The sequence below is a fragment of the Chiloscyllium punctatum genome, chromosome 42, assembly GCF_047496795.1.
Source record: "Chiloscyllium punctatum isolate Juve2018m chromosome 42, sChiPun1.3, whole genome shotgun sequence".
In the NCBI taxonomy this organism is placed as follows: Eukaryota; Metazoa; Chordata; class Chondrichthyes; order Orectolobiformes; family Hemiscylliidae; genus Chiloscyllium; species Chiloscyllium punctatum.
Window position 1 is genome coordinate 64647604 of NC_092780.1, and position 19676 is coordinate 64667279.

The window sequence follows — 19676 nt, forward strand, 5'->3', positions numbered from 1 at the left end:
AGTAAGGCAGGCAGCATCAGGAGGGAGAGGGACACAGTAAGGCAGGCAGTATCAGGAGGGAGAGGGAACACAGCAAGGCAGGCAGTATCAGGAGGGAGAGGGAACACAGCAAGGCAGGCAGTATCAGGAGGGAGAGGGACACAGTAAGGCAGGCAGTATCAGGAGGGAGAGGGAACACAGCAAGGCAGGCAGTATCAGGAGGGAGAGGGAACACAGCAAGGCAGGCAGTATCAGGAGGGAGAGGGACACAGTAAGGCAGGCAGCATCAGGAGGGAGAGGGACACAGTAAGGCAGGCAGTATCAGGAGGGAGGGGGACACAGCAAGGCAGGCAGTATCAGGAGGGAGGGGAACACAGCAAGGCAGGCAGTATCAGGAGGGAGAGGGAACACAGCAAGGCAGGCAGTATCAGGAGGGAGAGGGAACACAGCAAGGCAGGCAGTATCAGGAGGGAGGGGGACACAGCAAGGCAGGCAGTATCAGGAGGGAGGGGGACACAGCAAGGCAGGCAGTATCAGGAGGGAGAGGGAACACAGCAAGGCAGGCAGTATCAGGAGGGAGGGGGACACAGCAAGGCAGGCAGTATCAGGAGGGAGAGGGAACACAGCAAGGCAGGCAGTATCAGGAGGGAGAGGGACACAGCAAGGCAGGCAGTATCAGGAGGGAGGGGGACACAGCAAGGCAGGCAGTATCAGGAGGGAGAGGGAACACAGCAAGGCAGGCAGTATCAGGAGAGAGAGGAACACAGCAAGGCAGGCAGCATCAGGAGGGAGAGGGACACAGCAAGGCAGGCAGCATCAGGAGGGAGAGGGACACAGTAAGGCAGGCAGCATCAGGAGGGAGAGGAACAAAGCAAGGCAGGCAGTATCAGGAGAGAGAGGAACAAAGCAAGGCAGGCAGTATCAGGAGAGAGAGGGACACAGCAAGGCAGGCAGTATCAGGAGGGAGGGGGGACACAGCAAGGCAGGCAGTATCAGGAGGGAGAGGGAACACAGCAAGGCAGGCAGTATCAGGAGGGAGAGGGAACACAGCAAGGCAGGCAGCATCAGGAGGGAGAGGGAACACAGCAAGGCAGGCAGTATCAGGAGGGAGAGGGAACACAGCAAGGCAGGCAGCATCAGGAGGGAGAGGGAACACAGCAAGGCAGGCAGTATCAGGAGGGAGGGGAACACAGCAAGGCAGACAGTATCAGGAGGGAGGGGGACACAGCAAGGCAGGCAGTATCAGGAGGGAGGGGGACACAGCAAGGCAGGCAGCATCAGGAGGGAGGGGGACACAGCAAGGCAGGCAGTATCAGGAGGGAGGGGGACACAGCAAGGCAGGCAGTATCGGGAGGGAGAGAGGTCAACATTTCAGGTGTAACCTTTCTTTAGGACTGAAGGAGACACTGACTTCACTCCCTCCTGATACTGCCTGCCTTGCTGTGTTCCCTCTCCCTCCTGATACTGCCTGCCTTGCTGTGTTCCCTCTCCCTCCTGATACTGCCTGCCTTGCTGTGTTCCCTCTCCCTCCTGATACTGCCTGCCTTGCTGTGTTCCCCTCCCTCCTGATGCTGCCTGCCTTGCTGTGTCCCTCTCTCTCCTGATACTGCCTGCCTTGCTGTGTCCCCCCTCCCTCCTGATACTGCCTGCCTTGCTGTGTCCCTCTCTCTCCTGATACTGCCTGCCTTGCTGTGTTCCCTCTCCCTCCTGATACTGCCTGCCTTGCTGTGTTCCCTCTCCCTCCTGATACTGCCTGCCTTGCTGTGTCCCCCTCCCTCCTGATACTGCCTGCCTTGCTGTGTCCCTCTCCCTCCTGATACTGCCTGCCTTGCTGTGTTCCCTCTCCCTCCTGATACTGCCTGCCTTGCTGTGTCCCCCTCCCTCCTGATACTGCCTGCCTTGCTGTGTTCCCTCTCCCTCCTGATACTGCCTGCCTTGCTGTGTCCCCCTCCCTCCTGATACTGCCTGCCTTGCTGTGTCCCCCTCCCTCCTGATACTGCCTGCCTTGCTGTATTCCCTCTCCCTCCTGATACTGCCTGCCTTGCTGTGTCCCTCTCCCTCCTGATGCTGCCTGCCTTGCTGTGTCCCTCTCCCTCCTGATGCTGCCTGCCTTGCTGTGTTCCCCCTCCCTCCTGATACTGCCTGCCTTGCTGTGTCCCTCTCCCTCCTGATGCTGCCTGCCTTGCTGTGTCCCTCTCCCTCCTGATGCTGCCTGCCTTGCTGTGTTCCCTCTCCCTCCTGATACTGCCTGCCTTGCTGTGTCCCTCTCCCTCCTGATGCTGCCTGCCTTGCTGTGTCCCCCTCCCTCCTGATACTGCCTGCCTTGCTGTGTTCCCTCTCCCTCCCTCCTGATACTGCCTGCCTTGCTGTGTCCCCCTCCCTCCTGATACTGCCTGCCTTGCTGTGTCCCTCTCCCTCCTGATGCTGCCTGCCTTGCTGTGTCCCTCTCCCTCCTGATACTGCCTGCCTTGCTGTGTCCCCCTCCCTCCTGATGCTGCCTGCCTTGCTGTGTCCCCCTCCCTCCTGATGCTGCCTGCCTTGCTGTGTCCCCCTCCCTCCCGATGCTGCCTGCCTTGCTGTGTCCCCCTCCCTCCTGATACTGCCTGCCTTGCTGTGTCCCCCTCCCTCCTGATGCTGCCTGCCTTGCTTTGTTCCTCTCTCTCCTGATACTGCCTGCCTTGCTGTGTTCCCTCTCCCTCCTGATACTGCCTGCCTTGCTGTGTCCCCCTCCCTCCTGATACTGCCTGCCTTGCTGTGTCCCTCTCCCTCCTGATACTGCCTGCCTTGCTGTGTTCCCTCTCCCTCCTGATACTGCCTGCCTTGCTGTGTCCCCCTCCCTCCTGATACTGCCTGCCTTGCTGTGTTCCCTCTCCCTCCTGATACTGCCTGCCTTGCTGTGTCCCCCTCCCTCCTGATACTGCCTGCCTTGCTGTGTCCCCCTCCCTCCCGATACTGCCTGCCTTGCTGTGTCCCTCTCCCTCCTGATACTGCCTGCCTTGCTGTGTCCCCCTCCCTCCAAATACTGCCTGCCTTGCTGTGTTCCCTCTCCCTCCCGATACTGCCTGCCTTGCTGTGTCCCCCTCCCTCCTGATGCTGCCTGCCTTGCTGTGTCCCCCTCCCTCCCGATACTGCCTGCCTTGCTGTGTCCCCCTCCCTCCTGATACTGCCTGCCTTGCTGTGTCCCCCTCCCTCCTGATACTGCCTGCCTTGCTGTGTTCCCTCTCCCTCCTGATACTGCCTGCCTTGCTGTGTCCCCCTCCCTCCTGATACTGCCTGCCTTGCTGTGTCCCTCTCCCTCCTGATGCTGCCTGCCTTGCTGTGTCCCTCTCCCTCCTGATACTGCCTGCCTTGCTGTGTCCCTCTCCCTCCTGATACTGCCTGCCTTGCTGTGATCCCCTCCGTCCTGATACTGCCTGCCTTGCTGTGTCCCTCTCCCTCCCGATACTGCCTGCCTTGCTGTGTCCCCCTCCCTCCTGATACTGCCTGCCTTGATGTGTTCCTCCCCCTCCTGATGCTGCCTGCCTTGCTGTGTCCCTCTCCCTCCTGATGCTGCCTGCCTTGCTGTGTCCCCCTCCCTCCTGATACTGCCTGCCTTGCTGTGTCCCCCTCCCTCCTGATACTGCCTGCCTTGCTGTGTCCCTCCCCCTCCTGATGCTGCCTGCCTTGCTGTGTCCCTCTCCCTCCTGATACTGCCTGCCTTGCTGTGTCCCCCTCCCTCCTGATGCTGCCTGCCTTGCTGTGTCCCTCTCCCTCCTGATGCTGCCTGCCTTGCTGTGTCCCCCTCCCTCCTGATGCTGCCTGCCTTGCTGTGTCCCCCTCCCTCCTGATGCTGCCTGCCTTGCTGTGTCCCCCTCCCTCCTGATACTGCCTGCCTTGCTTTGTCCCTCTCCCTCCTGATGCTGCCTGCCTTGCTGTGTCCCTCTCCCTCCTGATACTGCCTGCCTTGCTGTGTCCCCCCCCCCTCCTGATACTGCCTGCCTTGCTGTGTCCCCCTCCCTCCTGATACTGCCTGCCTTGCTGTGTCCCCCTCCAACCTGATACTGCCTGCCTTGCTGTGTCCCTCTCCCTCCTGATACTGCCTGCCTTGCTGTGTCCCCCTCCCTCCTGATACTGCCTGCCTTGCTTTGTCCCTCTCCCTCCTGATACTGCCTGCCTTGCTGTGTCCCTCTCCCTCCTGATGCTGCCTGCCTTGCTGTGTCCCCCTCCCTCCTGATACTGCCTGCCTTGCTGTGTCCCTCTCCCTCCTGATGCTGCCTGCCTTGCTGTGTCCCCCTCCCTCCTGATGCTGCCTGCCTTGCTGTGTTCCCTCTCCCTCCTGATACTGCCTGCCTTGCTGTGTCCCTCTCCCTCCTGATGCTGCCTGCCTTGCTGTGTTCCCTCTCCCTCCTGATGCTGCCTGCCTTGCTGTGTCCCCCTCCCTCCCGATACTGCCTGCCTTGCTGTGTCCCTCTCCCTCCTGATGCTGCCTGCCTTGCTGTGTTCCCTCTCCCTCCTGATGCTGCCTGCCTTGCTGTGTCCCCCTCCCTCCTGATACTGCCTGCCTTGCTGTGTTCCCCTCCCTCCTGATGCTGCCTGCCTTGCTGTGTCCCTCTCCCTCCTGATACTGCCTGCCTCGCTGTGTTCTCCCAGCCTCCTGCCTGTCTATCCTCTCTGTGTATGAAGTATAATTTGTCACTGAGCTGGATGAGATGCTGTGGCAAAGGATCACATCGCCAACTGAAGAATGTTCGGGATATATTGAATCGATTTGATCCTCGTATCTGCGGAAAGGTATTGGACTCAGTCCACTAAAGGTTCATTGGGTGGGTCCCAGCGTGGAGGGACTGAGTTGAGGTGAGGTTGAGATGACACTCAGGCTGAAGAAACTCAGCAGGTCTGACAGGATCCGTGGGAAGAGAAACAGAGTTTACGTTTTGAGTCCGAAAGATTCTCCCTCAGCACTGAAGGAAGAAATAGAAAACTGATCGGTTTTATATTGTTGGCAAAGTTTGAGAGACTAGAGATCAAAGGAGTCAGAGCACAACAGGCAAATCCTTTTCACAACAGGGATAAGGTATATTTGTTAATAACAGAACAACGGTCTGCTCTGAACGGGGACAAAAACCTGGCACTAGATAGCAGTGGGGTAGATGTCTGGTAGATATTGATCGGAGCAAATTCATTGCCACTTTTTCAAACCTTTTCATTCGTTTGTGAGATACGGCAACATGAATTACCCGTCCGTAATTGCCCAGGGGACATGAGGTCATGCTCATTGCTGGGGGTGTGGAATCATACATAGGCCACACAAGATACAACTGGCAGTTATACACCTGGAATGGACAATAGTGAATAGGGTGGACTTTTACAACAATCTGTGACACTTGCCATCAAGGATATAAACAAGGTAGACTTTTCCAGTCCACATTTACCCTCTGGCTGCACTTTGTACATCTTCCCAGAGTTCACCCTAGGCCTGTGGATTACCACCACAACGAAGCAGCCAGGAACTTACATCTCTCTCCGGGGACTCGGGGGTGCATCTCCACTGAGGTGGCGGACTGTAGGCCTCAGATTCTCCTGTTGTCCTCTCACCATGTGCTGTGCTTGAGGTTGACTCTGGGTTTGAACCTGGTGTGGCCAAGAGGGGTACACAGTGTATGGCCAAGGTGTGTAATGATGGTGATAGATTGTATCTGGCTCGCTGTCCTCCATTCTGATGGACGTGCGGTTCTGAGAACACACAGGCAACACTGTCAGACTGACTTCTTAAACCACATCGAGGTCTCAATGGCTGTAGATTTGAACATGATCTTTGTAATAGTGGGAATTACATATGGCAGCTGTTGGCAATTGCAGGTGGAATGTGCACTCATCAGTTTAATTCAACAACAACTTGCATTTATGTAGCCGCTTTGACAGAGAAGTGTCTCGATAACAGTCACAGGAAGATTATTTGGTGAAAACTGGCATTGATCCATATAAGGAGATAGACAGACAGGTGGTTAAATCCCTGACCACGTCCGTCGGTATTGAAGATGGCTTTGGAAAGAAGACAGAGAGAGAGTTTATGGAGGAAATTGAGCATTCTGACAAAGAGCTCAATGCCGTTGTGAATTCTGTGGGAGCTGCAAGAGAGACTGTGACTGGAGGATCACCATGTTCTCAGGGAGCTGCTGGGATGGAGGAAACTTCCAGAGGATTTGAACATTAAGGATAAGGTTTTTAAAGTGGAATTGTTGGTGGGGTTGGACTGGGATTAATGAGTGGCTTCCAGTGCGGAGAAAGTGAGGACTGCAGATGCTGGAGATCCGAGTCGAGATGTGAGGGGCTGGAAAAGCGCAGCAGGTCAGGCAGCATCCGAGAAGCAGGAGAATCGACGTTTCATCAGGACACTAGTGTCGAGTGTGTAGAGTGGAGGCATTTAGAAGTGTTTGGGTTTGAGACTGCTCCATAACCAAGGCTGATACTCCATGGAAGAAGTGCTCTACTGTTCAAGGGGTTGACCTTAGTGCGAGATGCTTAATCAAAGGTCCTGTCTGATCTGTTTGGTGTGTGTAAAATGTCACCAAGGTAAAATTCTCTGGTTATGAACATATTGCTATCATGGCTGTATTGTGGGAAATGGAACATTCAGTGCACAGCGAGCAATCACAAGCAAAGAGATTATAGAATAGTTCAGGCCCTTCATGTTGTGCCAGCCTTTTGCCCTACTCTAAGATCAGACTAACCTACATAATGCTATCATCCATGTGCCTATCCAAGAGTCACTTAAATGTCCCTAACTCTACTACCACTGCATTTCTCTCTGACTAATGCATCTAACACTACAGGTAACTTAGCAAGGCCAATTCACCTGACCTGCACATCTTTGGACTGTGGGAGGAAACTGGAGCACCCGGAGGAAACCCACGCAGACACGGGGAGAATGTGCAAACTCCACACAGACAGTCACTCGAGGCTGGAATTGAACCCAGGTCCCTGGTGCTGTGAGGTAGCAGTGCTAACCACTGAGACACCGTGCCACTCTAAAGAACCTTCCTCTGACATCTCCCCTAAACCTTCTAACAGTCACCTTAAAATTATATCCTCTTGTGATAGCCATTTCTGCCCTGGGAAAAAAGTCTCTGGCTATCCACTCTATCTATGTCTCTCATCATCTTGTACACCTCTATCAAGTCACCTCTCATCCTTCTTCGTTCCAATGAGAAAAGCCCTAACTCCCCCAACCTTTCTTCATCAGACATGCTGTCCAGTCCAGGCACCATCCTGGTAAATCTCCTCTGCGCCGTCTCTAAAGCTTCCACATCCTTCCTATAATGAGGCGACCAGAACTGAGCACAATATTCCAAGTGTGGTCTAACCAGGGCTCTAGAGAGCTGCAGAAAATCCTCACTGCGCTTAAACTCAATCCCCCTGTTAATGAAAGCCAACCCACCGTGCATCTCCTGAGCAACCTGATCAACTTGGGTGACAACTTTGAGGGACCAATGGACTGGACCCGAAGATTCTCCACGCTGCCAAGAATCCTGCCTTTAACCCTGTATTCTGCATTCAAATTAAACCTTCACACTGTTCCATCTGCCGCTTCTCAGCCCAGCTCTGCATCCTGTCAATGTCCCGTTGCAACAACAAAAGCCCTCCACACTATCCACAACTCCACCAACCTTTGTGTCATCGGCAAACTTACTAACCCACCCTTCCACTTCCTCATCCAAGTCATTTATAAAAATCACAAAGAGCAGAGGTCCCAGAACCGATCCCTGTGGAACACCACTGGTCACCAAGCTCCAGGCTGAATACTTTCCATCTACCACCACCCTCTGTTTATGGGCCAGCCAATTCTGTATGCAGACAGCCAGATTTCCCTCTATCCCATGCCTCCTTACTTCCTGAATGAGCCTACCATGGGGAAGCTTATCAAACACCTTGCTGAAATCCATATACACCACGTCCACTGCTCTACCTTCTTCAATGTGTGTTGTCACATCCTCAAAAAATTAAATAAGGTTTGTGAGGTATGACCTGTCCTTCACAAAGCCAGACTGATCATCTCTAATCAAACTATGGCTTTCCAAGTAATCATAAATCCTGTCCCCCAGAATCCTCTCCAATAATTTGCCCACCACAGATGTAAGACTGACTGGTCTATATTTCCCAGGATATCCCTATTCCCTTTCTTGAACAAGGGAATAACATTTGCCACCCTCCAGTCATCTGGTGCTTCTCCTGTGGATAGCGAGGATGCAAAGATCATCACCAAAGGCACAGCAATCTCTTCCCTCACTTCCTGTAGTATCCCAGGGTATGTCCTGTACGCTGCAGATCATTTATCTGTCCTTGTGTTTTGCAAACTTTTCAGCACATCCTCCTTCTGAACATCAACTTGTTTCAGCATATCAGCCTGTTTCACGCTGTCCTCACAAACATCAAAGCCCCTCTCTGTAGTGAATACTAAAGCAAAGTATTCATTCAGGAATCAGTTTGAAAGTGTGTGAGATCTGACCTGCACGGCAGGCCGGGCCTGTGCACTGTACCCGAATCCCTTCAGCGCTGTCATGGTGAGGTTATTCATGATCACTTGGTGCATCTGGGCGTTCTGGATCATCATCAGATCCACCAGGTCTACAACAAGAAAAAATACATCACTCTCACAACATGGTAATCCAGTTCATGGGAAAGAACAGACATGGGGAATACAATGGGGAGATGATGGCTGACTGGGATTATGGCTAGGCCAGAATCTCAGCTAATGTTCTGGGGACCCACATCCAAATCCCACAATGTTAAATTCAATAAAAATGAATCTGGAACTCTGAATCTACTGATGACCATGAAACCATTGTTGATTTTCAGAAAGGAAATCTGCCATCTTCACTTGGTCTGGCCTACATGTGACACCAGACCGACAGTGAGGCAGTTGGTTCTCAGCTGCCCTCTGAAATGCCGAACAAGCCACTCAGTCATACCAAACGCTACAAAGTCTCAACAGGAGGGGCCACCCTGGCATTGGCTTAGGCACCTGAATAGACAATGGCAGAACTAGCCCTGTTGACCCTGCACAATCCTCCTCACTACCATCTGGGGGCTAGTGCCAACATTGGGTGACCTCTCTCACAGATTCATTGAGTAACAGCCTGACCCCGCCATATTGACAGAACCATACCATACAATGTCCCAGTACCCATCCCGGGATATGTCCTGTCCCATCATTGGGACAAGACGCAGCACAGTGGGATACAGGAAGGAGGGAGTTGCCCGGGTAGTCAACATTGATTCCAGCCCTCATGAAGTCTCATTACTTCAGGTTAAACATGGGGTGGGCCAAGGAAACCTCCTGCTGCTGCTGACCATGTACTGAACTCCTTCAGCTGATGAACAATGTTGAACAAACTTAGAGAATGAGGCTGCCAAGGAAGGGGTTGGGGGGGGGCGGGGGGTGGGGGGGGGGGGGGAAGAGCAGGGACTTCAATAGCCAACTGTGGCTCAGCGGAGGTGCTACTGATGGATCTGCTTAGATCCTGAAGATGATAGCTGCTCTTCTCAATTTGCAGCAGGTGGGGAGGTACCCAACAAGAGGGAAACATATACCTGACCACATCGTTCTCAATCTGCTGGCTGCAGATACATCCGTCCATGACAGGATAAGTGAGGGTGACCACCACACAGTCCTTGTGGAGACAAGGTCCCACCTTCACGTTAAGAATGACCTCAATTGTGTTGTCTCGCACTATCACTGTGCTAAATAGGACAGACTTCATAAAGATCCAGGAACTCGAGTCAGGGCATCCACCATGGACCAGCAGAACTGAAATCCAGCACAACTTGCAGTCTCATGGCCCAGTATATCCCCGACTCAAACATTACCATCAAACCAGGAGATCAATCCCGGTTCAATAGAAACTGCAGGAGTCATCATCATCAAATCATAGAATCCCTACAGTGTGGAATCAGCTCATTAAGTCCACATCGACATTCTGAAGAACATTCTACCCAGATCTAGACCTCCCACCCCTGCATTTCCCATGGCCAATCCACCCTATCCTGCACACCTTTGGACTGTGGGAGGAAACTGGAGCACCCAGAGGAAACCCACGCAGACACGGGGAGAATGTGCAAATCCCACACAGACAGTCACCCGAGGCTGGATTCGAACCCGGGACCCTGGCGCTGTGAGGCACGAGTGCTGACTACTGAACCACCATGCCATCCGCAATGTGGAAAATTGCCAAGGTAGGTCCAGTTCAACAAACACAAGCCAAACCCAAACTGGTCATACACCATCTCATCAGTAAGGGGATGGATGGTGTCAGCAACAGTGTTACCGAGCAGCACCTGCTCAGCAATAACCTGCTCAGTGACGCCCAGTTTGGGTTCCACCAGGGTCACCCAGCTCCTGACCTTCACTACAGCCTTGGATCAATCATGGACAAAAGAGCTGAATTCCAGAGGGGAGAGGAGAGGGACAGCCCTTAACACCAAGGCTATATACAACCGAGTGTGGCATCAAGAAGCCTCAGCAACACTGGAATCAATGGGTATCTGGGGCCAAACTCTCCAGTGGTTAGAGTCACCGCTGACACAGGGGAAGATGAGCAGGAGAATTGACATTTCGGGCAGAAGCCCTTCATCAGGAATGAGGTTGGTGGGACAACTCTTCCAAGGATGCCTACCTTGAAGAAGTTCTCCTCCCTCTCTCTTCAAGGATCTCAGTGAGTCCCCTCTTCCCATTCACCTCTCAGCCCCCTGGCCCAAAAGCCTTATTCCTGATGAAGAGCTTGTGCCTGAAACATTAATTCTCCTGCTCCTCGGATGCTGCCTGACCTGCTGTGCTTTTCCAGCACCACACTCTCAGCAGAGGAAGAAGGTTGTGGTTGTGGGAGGTCAGTTATCTCAGCTTCAGGACACCTCAGCAGGAGTCCCTCAGGGTATAGTGCTGGGCCCAACCATCTTCAACTGCTTCATCAATGACCTTCCTTCTGCCATAAGGTCAGAAATGGGGATGTACATTACGATTGCACAATATTCAGCACCATTCGCGACTCCTTAGATACTGAAGCAGTCTGTGGTCAAATACAGCAACATCTGGACAATATCCAGGCTTGGGTTGACACGTGGCATCACAAAAATGCCAGAGAATAACTATCACCAAAAAGACACCAATGTCCCCTGACAGTCACTGAATTGCCACACTATCCTGGGGTTATCACTAATCTCTGATTGATTTTAACATAGAACATAGAAAAATACAGCCCACCTAATCTACACTAGCCCACTATCCTCCATATGCCTATCAAATGCCCATTTAAATGCCCATAAAGAGGGAGAGTCCACCACTGCTACTGGCAGGGCATTCCATGAACTCACGACTCGCTGAGTAAAGAATCTACCCCTAACATCTGTCCTATACCTACCACCCCTTAATTTAAAGCTATGCCCCCTCGTAATAGCTGACTCCATACGTGGAAAGAGGTTCTCATGGTCAACCCTATCTAAACCCCTAATCGTCTTGTGCACCTCTATTAAGTCACCCCTAAACCTTCTTTTCTCCAATGAAAACAGCCCCAAGTGCCTCAGCCTTTCCTCATACGATCTTCCTCCCATACCAGGCAAGATCCTGGTAAACCTCTTCTGCACCCGTTCCAGTGCCTCCACATCCTTCCTATAGTATGGCGACCCAAACTGCACACAATACTCCAGATGCGGCCGCACCAGAGTCTTATACAACTGCAGCATGACCTCAGGACTCCGGAACTCAATTCCTCTACCAATTTTACTCAGGGAAGAAATTATTTTTATCCTCTGCTAAGCCAGTGAAATAATAGCTGAGTAATATACCCATTTCCAGGAGAGGGAGAGCAGGGAGTCAAATAGAGTGTAAAGCTCCTCGACTCTTTTACACTGAAGATAAAGCTCCTTTCTTATTGCCTCTATCATGCAGTACGGTCGTGCTCTGAAATGTCTATTACAGAGAGGCTGGGTATCTCTGGTGTGGTCATGCTCTGTAATGTCTATTACACAGAGAGGCTGGGTACATCTAGTACAGTCCTGCTCTGTAATGTCTATTACAGAGAGAGGCTGTGTTTCGATTGTATGGCCATGCTCTGTAATGTCTATTTCAGAGTGGGACTGGGTTTCTCTGTAATGCTCGTGCTCAGTAATATCTATTACAGAGAAATTCTGAGTTTCTCTGTCATGGCCATGCTCTGTAATGTCTATTCCTGAGAGAGGCTGGGTATCTCTGGTATCGTCATGCTCTGTCATGTCTATTCCTGAGAGAGGCTGGGTATCTCTGGTATGGCCATGCTCTGTAATGTCTATTACAGAGAGAGGCTGGGTATCTCTGGTATGGCCATGCTCTGTAATGTCTATTCCTGAGAGAGGCTGGGTATCTCTGGTATGGCCATGCTCTGTAATGTCTATTACACAGAGAGGCTGGGTATCTCTGTCATGGTCATGCTCTGTAATGTCTATTACAGAGAGAGGCTGGGTATCTCTGGTGTGGTGATGCTCTGTAATGTCTATTACACAGAGAGGCTGGGTATCTCTGGTATGGTCATGCTCTGTAATGTCTATTACAGAGAGAGGCTGGGTATCTCTGGTATGGCCATGCTCTGTAATGTCTATTACTGAGAGAGGCTGGGTATCTGTGGTATGGTCATGCTCTGTAATATCTATTAGGGAGAGAGGCTGGGTATCTGTGGTATGGTCATGCTCTGTAATATCTATTAGGGAGAGAGGCTGGGTATCTCTGGTGTGGTCATGCTCTGTAATGTCTTTAACAGAGAGAGGCTGAGTTTCTCTGGTGTGGTCATGCTCTGTAATGTCTTTAACAGAGAGAGGCTGAGTTTCTCTGGTGTGGTCATGCTCTGTAATGTCTATTACACAGAGAGGCTGGGTATCTCTGTCATGGTCATGCTCTGTAATGTCTATTACAGAGAGAGGCTGGGTATCTCTGGTATGGTGATGCTCTGTAATGTCTATTACACAGAGAGGCTGGGTATCTCTGGTATGGTCATGCTCTGTAATGTCTATTACAGAGAGAGGCTGGGTATCTCTGGTATGGCCATGCTCTGTAATGTCTATTACTGAGAGAGGCTGGGTATCTGTGGTATGGTCATGCTCTGTAATATCTATTAGGGAGAGAGGCTGGGTATCTGTGGTATGGTCATGCTCTGTAATATCTATTAGGGAGAGAGGCTGGGTATCTCTGGTGTGGTCATGCTCTGTAATGTCTTTAACAGAGAGAGGCTGAGTTTCTCTGGTGTGGTCATGCTCTGTAATGTCTTTAACAGAGAGAGGCTGAGTTTCTCTGGTGTGGTCATGCTCTGTAATGTCTATTAAGGGCGGCACAGTGGCACAGTGGTTAGCACTGCTGCCTCACAGCGCCAGAGACCTGGGTTCAATTCCCGCCTCAGGCGACTGTCTGTGTGGAGTTTGCACATTCTCCCCGTGTCTGCGTGGGTTTCCTCCGGGTGCTCCGGTTTCCTCCCACACTCCAACAATGTGCAGATCAGGTGAATTGGCCATGCTAAATTGCCCATAGTGTTAGGTAAGGGGTAGATGTAGGGGTATGGGTGGGTTGCGCTTCGGCGGGTTGGTGTGGACTTGTTGGGCCTTAGGGCCTGTTTCCACACTGTAAGTAATCTAAGTCTATCACAGAGTGAGGCTGAGTTTCTCTGGTATAGCCATGCTCTGTAATGACTATTACAGACAGAGGCTGGGATTCTCTGTCATGGCCATGCTCTGTAATGTCAATTACAGAGATATACTGGATTAGTGGTGCTGGAAGAGCACAGCAGTTCAGGCAGCATCCAATGAGCAGCGAAATCAACGTTTCAGGCAAAAGCTCTTCATCAGGAAACAGTCTCTCTGGTGTGGTCATGCTCTGTAATGTCTATGAAGGAGAGAGGCTCAGTTTCTCTGGTGTGGACATGCTTTGTAATGTCTATTACAGAGAGAGGCTGGGTATCTCTGGTGTGGTCATGCTCTGTAATGTCTATTACAGAGAGAGGCTGGGTATCTCTGGTGTGGTCATGCTCTGTAATGTCTATTACAGAGAGAGGCTGGGTATCTCTGGTGTGGTCATGCTCTGTAATGTCTATTACAGAGAGAGGCTGGGTATCTCTGGTGTGGTCATGCTCTGTAATGTCTATTACAGAGAGAGGTTCAGTTTCTCTGGTATCGTCATGCTCTGTCATGTCTATTACATAGAGAGGCTGTGTTTCTCTGGTATGGTCATGCTCTGTAATGTCTATTAGGGAGAGAGGCTGGGTTTCTTTGGTATGGACATTCTTTGTAATGTCTATTACAGAGAGAGGCTGGGTATCTGTGGTGTGGTCATGCTCTGTAATGTCTATTACAGAGAGAGGCTGAGTCTCTCTAGTGTGGTCATGCTCTGTAACATCTATTAAACAGAGCGGCTGAGTTTCTCTGGTGTGGTCATGCTCTGTAATATCTATTAGGGAGAGAGGCTGGGTATCTCTGGTGTGGCCATGCTCTGTAATGTCTATTACAGAGAGAGACTGGGTTTCTGTGATGTGTTCATGCTCAGTAATGTCTATTGCAGAGTGAGGCTGAGGTTTTCTGTCATGGCCATGCTCTGTAATGTGTATTACTGAGAGAGGCTGGGTATCTCTGGTTTGGTCATGCTCTGTAATGTCTATTACACAGAGAGGCTGGGTATCTCTGGTGTGTTCATGCTCAGTAATGTCTATAACAGAGAGAGGCTGAGTTTCTCTGGTGTGGTAAAAACAATGACTGCAGATGCTGAAAATCAAATACTGGATTAGTGGTGCTGGAAGAGCACAGCAGTTCAGGCAGCATCCAACGAGCAGCGAAATCAACTTTTCGGGCAACAGCCCTTCATCAGGAATAAAGGCAGTGAGCCTGAAGCGTGGAGAGATAAGCTAGAGGAGGGTGGGGGTGGGGAGAGAGTAGCACAGAGTACAATGGGTGAGTGGGGGAGGGGATGAAGGTGATAGGTCAAGGAGGAGAAGGTGGAGTGGATAGGTGGAAAAGGAGATAGGCAGGTCGGACAAGTCAAGGAGACAGTAACTGAGCTGGAAGTTTGAAACTAGGATGAGGTGGGGGAAGGGGAAATGAGGAAGCTGTTGAAGTCCACATTGATGCCCTGGGGTTGAAGTGTTCCGAGGCGGAAGATGAGGCGTTCTTCCTCCAGGCGTCTGGTGGTGAGGGAGCGGCGGTGAAGGAGGCTCCATCTCCTCGGCAGAGTGGGAGGGGGAGTTGAAATGTTGGGCCACGGGGCAGTTTGGTTGATTGGTGCGGGTGTCTCGGAGATGTTCCCTAAAGCGCTCTGCTAGGAGGCGCCCAGTCTCCCCAATGTAGAGGAGACCACATCGGGAGCAACGGATACAGTAAATGATATTGGTGGATGTGCAGGTGGAACTTTGATGGATGTGGAAGGCTCCTTTAGGGCCTTGGATAGAGGTGAGGGAGGAGGTGTGGGCACAGGTTTTACAGTTCCTGCGGTGGCAGGGGAAAGTGCCAGAATGGGAGGGTGGGTTGTAGGGGGGTGTGGACCTGACCAGGTAGTCACTGAGGGAACGGTCTTTGCGGAAGGCGGAAAGGGGTGGGGAGGGAAATATATCCCTGGTGGTGGGGTCTTTTTGGAGGTGGCGGAAATGTCGGTGGATGATTTGGTTGATGCGAAGGTTTATAGGGTGGAAGGTGAGCAACAGGGGCGTTCTGTCCTTGTTACGGTTGGAGGGGTGGGGTCTGAGGGCGGGGGTGCGGGATGTGGACGAGATGCGTTGGAGGGCATCTTTAACCACGTGGGAAGGGAAATTGCGGTCTCTGAAGAAGGAGGCCATCTGGTGTGTCCTATGGTGGAACTGGTCCTCCTGGGAGCAGATACGGCGAAGGCGGAGAAATTGGGAATACGGGATGGCATTTTTGCAAGAGATAGGGTGGGAAGAGGTGTAATCCAGGTAGCTATGGGAGTCAGTGGGTTGGTGTGGCCATGCTCTATATTGTCTATTCAACAGAGAGGCTGACTTTCTCTGGTGTGGTCATGCTCTGTAATGTCTATTACAGAGAGAGACTGGGTTTCTGTGATGTGTTCATGCTCAGTAATGTCTATTGCAGAGTGAGGCTGAGGTTCTCTGTCATGGTCATGCTCTGTAATGTGTATTACAGAGAAAGGCTAGGTTTCTCTGGTGTGGTCATGCTCTATATTGTCTATTCAACAGAGAGGCTGGGTATCTCTAGTGTGCTCATGCTTCGTAATGTCTATTACAGAGAGGGACTGGGTTTCTCTGGTATGGTCATGCTCTGTAATGTCTGTTACAGGGAGAGGCTGAGTTTCTCTCTTACCTTCCTTGACATGTCCATGTCGAATCGGAGGTGTTTGAAGAGCTCCCGAGAGATCCTGGAAGATGGTGTTTGGTTGTTGTGGAATCTGTGGGAAATCAGAAGGGGTTGTAGGCAAGTTGAGATGGGAGCCATGGTGAGGACAGCAGCGCCATTATTAAAGTTGGAGGATGAAGCTGCAGCCGGGCCAGTCTACACAATGGGGGGGTGGTCATCAGGGAATGCTGCCCAGAATGATCTTGGTCAAACAGGGCACATTTTACTTAGCCCAAGGCTGCTATGGGAGGGGGAGGGGGAGGGGGGAGGGGGAGTTGCAGCATTTTGTCCCACACGTATTGTCACTGTCAGACACTGACTACGCTGTAAAACCCTGGCAATGAATCATCTTGAAAAGACACTGAAACATTTCTCTCATTGACTTCCCAAAGATCGACAAGAGATGACTGAGCTTGCACCCACACTTCCCCTCCCCCTCACACTCCCCCTCCCCCTCTCCCTCCCCCTCCCTCTCTCCCCTCACACTCCCACTTCCCCTCCACCTCCCCCATACCCCCACTCTCTCTCCCCTCCCACTCCCCCCACACTCCCCCTCTCCCTCCCCCACCCCCCACTCCCTTTCCCGCTCCCACTCCCCCTCCCCCTCCCCCACTGCCCCACTCCCTCTCCCGCCCCCCCCCGCACCCCCTCCCACTCCCCCACTCCCTTTCCCCCTCCCTCTCCCCCTCAGTCTCCCACTCCCCCTCACTCCCCTCCCACTCCACTCCCCCTCCCACTCCCCCTCCCGCTCCCCCTCCCACTCCGCCCATTCCCTCTCCCCCTCACTCTCCCACTCCCCCTCACACGCCTCCCACTCCCCCCTCCCCCTCACTCTCCCACTCCCCCTCCCCCTCCCACTGCCCCCCCGCTTCCCCTCCCACTCCGCCCACTCCCTCTCCACCTCCCTCTCCCCCTCCCTCTCCCCCTCACTCTCCCACTCCCCCTCACACCCCTCCCACTCCCCCTCCCCCTCCCACTCTCCCCTCTCCCTCTCACTCTCCCACTCCACCCACTCCCTCTCCCCCTCACTCCCCCCCTCACTCTCCCACTCCCCCTCTCCCTCTCACTCTCCCACTCCCCCTCACACCCCTCCCACTCCCCCCTCTCCCTCTCACTCTCCCACTCCCAATCCCACTCCACCTCCATCCCCCTCCTACTTTCAGTCCCGCCCACTGCCCCCCCCACTCCCACTGCAGCAACCCCCTCCCACTCCCACTTCCATCTCTACTCCAGCAATCCCACTCCCCACTCCCACTCCCCAGACCCCACTACAATTCCCACTCACATTCCCACTCCCCACTCCCACTCTCCACATCCACTTCCACTACCAGAATCTGACTCTCCACTCCCATTCCCTCTGCATTGATCTGTGTCCCATTCCCACTGCATTGATCTGACTCCCATCCCCATTGCATTGATCTGACTCCCATTCCCACTGCAGCGATCTGTGTCCCATTCCCACTGCATTGATCTGACTCCCATTCCCACTGCAGTGATCTGTGTCCCATTCCCACTGCATTGATCTGTGTCCCATTCCCACTGCATTGATCTGACTCCCATTCCCACTGCAGTGATCTGTGTCCCATTCCCACTGCATTGATCTGACTGCCATTCCCACTGCAGTGATCTGTGTCCCATTCCCACTGCAGTGATCTGTGTCCCATTCCCATGACATTGATCTGACTCTCATTCCCACTGCATTGATCTGACTCCCATTCCCACTGCAGTGATCTGTGTCCCATTCCCATGACATTGATCTGACTCCCATTCCCACTGCATTGATCTGACTCCCATTCCCACTGCATTGATCTGACTCCCATTCCCACTACATTGATCTGACTCCCATTCCCACTGCATTGATCTGACTCCCATTCCCACTGCAACGATCTGAGTGTTCTAGTTCTGTGTGGCATTTTGATGCCATGCTGTGAGTGGTGCCAGCGCTCGGGTAAGATGTTAAACCAAGTCCAGCTTTGTAAAGGAGTTCTCTGTGGCTGAAGATTTAATCAGCATCCCCAGATCCAGATTTATCTGGCATGATTGTGTCTGTAGAAGCATGGCTGCTCATGTCCCACCCTGTTTCCCTGCATGGCTATAGGTCCAAATAATTGTCAGCGTTGTTTCCATAGTTGCTGATTTGTGAATTATGTTTTAAAGTGGTCAGTCTCACTGAGCATGGGGACAATGGTTGGTCTCATTCTGATTGTGAAGCTGGCTAACTTCCTTTCTGTAACGTCTCCTTTTTGTAAGAGTTTGTAACAATTGATGATCCTGTCCATTCTCTTTCCAGGGAAGTGGGGAAAGGAAATATATCCTGGTCAATGTTTCAAACAGTACTGTTTTGACTGGAGCGGAGTTTTGAGATTGTGGAAGGTGTAAAAAAAAACCACAAGCCTTTAGATATGGGACAGCACTCCAGGGATCAGGTTCAATCAGACTGGGTGTGGCAGTCAGGAGCTGGAACAATTTGGGAATCAATGGGTGTCAGGACTCTCCACTGGTTGGAGAGTCACTCTTACCCTTCGGAGTTTAAACATTGCTGCGTTCATGGGGGTTTCCTCCTCCAGTCCAAAGATGTGCAGGTTAGGGTGGGTTAGCCTTGGGAAATGGAGGGTTACAGCCACAAGGTGGAGATCTTTGGAGGATCAGTGTGGACTTGATGGGCCAAATGGCCTCTTTCCACATTGTAGGGATCTATGTGACTGTCTGCATACAATATTCTTCTGAGCATGAGGAGGGGGGTGTAGTGTTCTGGATTAATAACCAATACAATCACAAATCATTTTGTTAGCGTGAGCTGTATGGAAACAGACCTTGACATTAATGGCAGCCACACTAACCAGGACTTGCTAACGTCACTGAGTAAGCATCCCCATCTCAATGCATCTCAAGGGCAGAAAATAACAAAGCACTGATCAATGTTCTAGAAATAGTGTTATAGAGACGTACAGCACAGAAACAGACCCTTCGGTCCAGCCCGTTCATGCTAACCAGATATCCCAACCCAATCTAGTCCCACCAGCCAGCACCCGGCCCATATCCCTCCAAACCCTTCCTAATCATATACCCATCCAAATGCCTCTTAAATGTTGCAATTGTACCAGCCTCCACCACATCCTCTGGCAGCTCATTCCATACACGTACCACCCTCTGGGTGTAAAAGTTGCCCCTTAGGTCCCTTTTAAATCTCTCCCCTCTCACCCTAAACCTATGACTTCTAGATTTGGACTCCCCCACTCCAGGGAACAGACCTTGTCTACTTACCCTATCCATGCCCCTCATGATTTTATAAACCTCTGTAAGGCTCCAACGCTCCAGGGAAAACAGCCCCAGCCTGTTCAGCCTCTCCC

General features: G+C 52.1%; 1 protein-coding gene across 1 annotated transcript in view; it reads right to left on the reverse strand.

The window, feature by feature from the left end:
- Positions 1-19676, reverse strand: part of LOC140465597 (proline-rich protein 29-like) — a 160660-nt gene that overhangs the window by 134058 nt on the left and 6926 nt on the right. Inside the window, exons 2-4 of the mRNA XM_072561136.1 lie at positions 16294-16378; positions 8465-8583; positions 5474-5691 (exon numbers count right to left, since the gene is read on the reverse strand). Of these exons, the coding sequence (XP_072417237.1) occupies positions 5474-5691; positions 8465-8583; positions 16294-16378 (422 nt within the window). The remainder of the gene's footprint in view (positions 1-5473; positions 5692-8464; positions 8584-16293; positions 16379-19676) is intronic.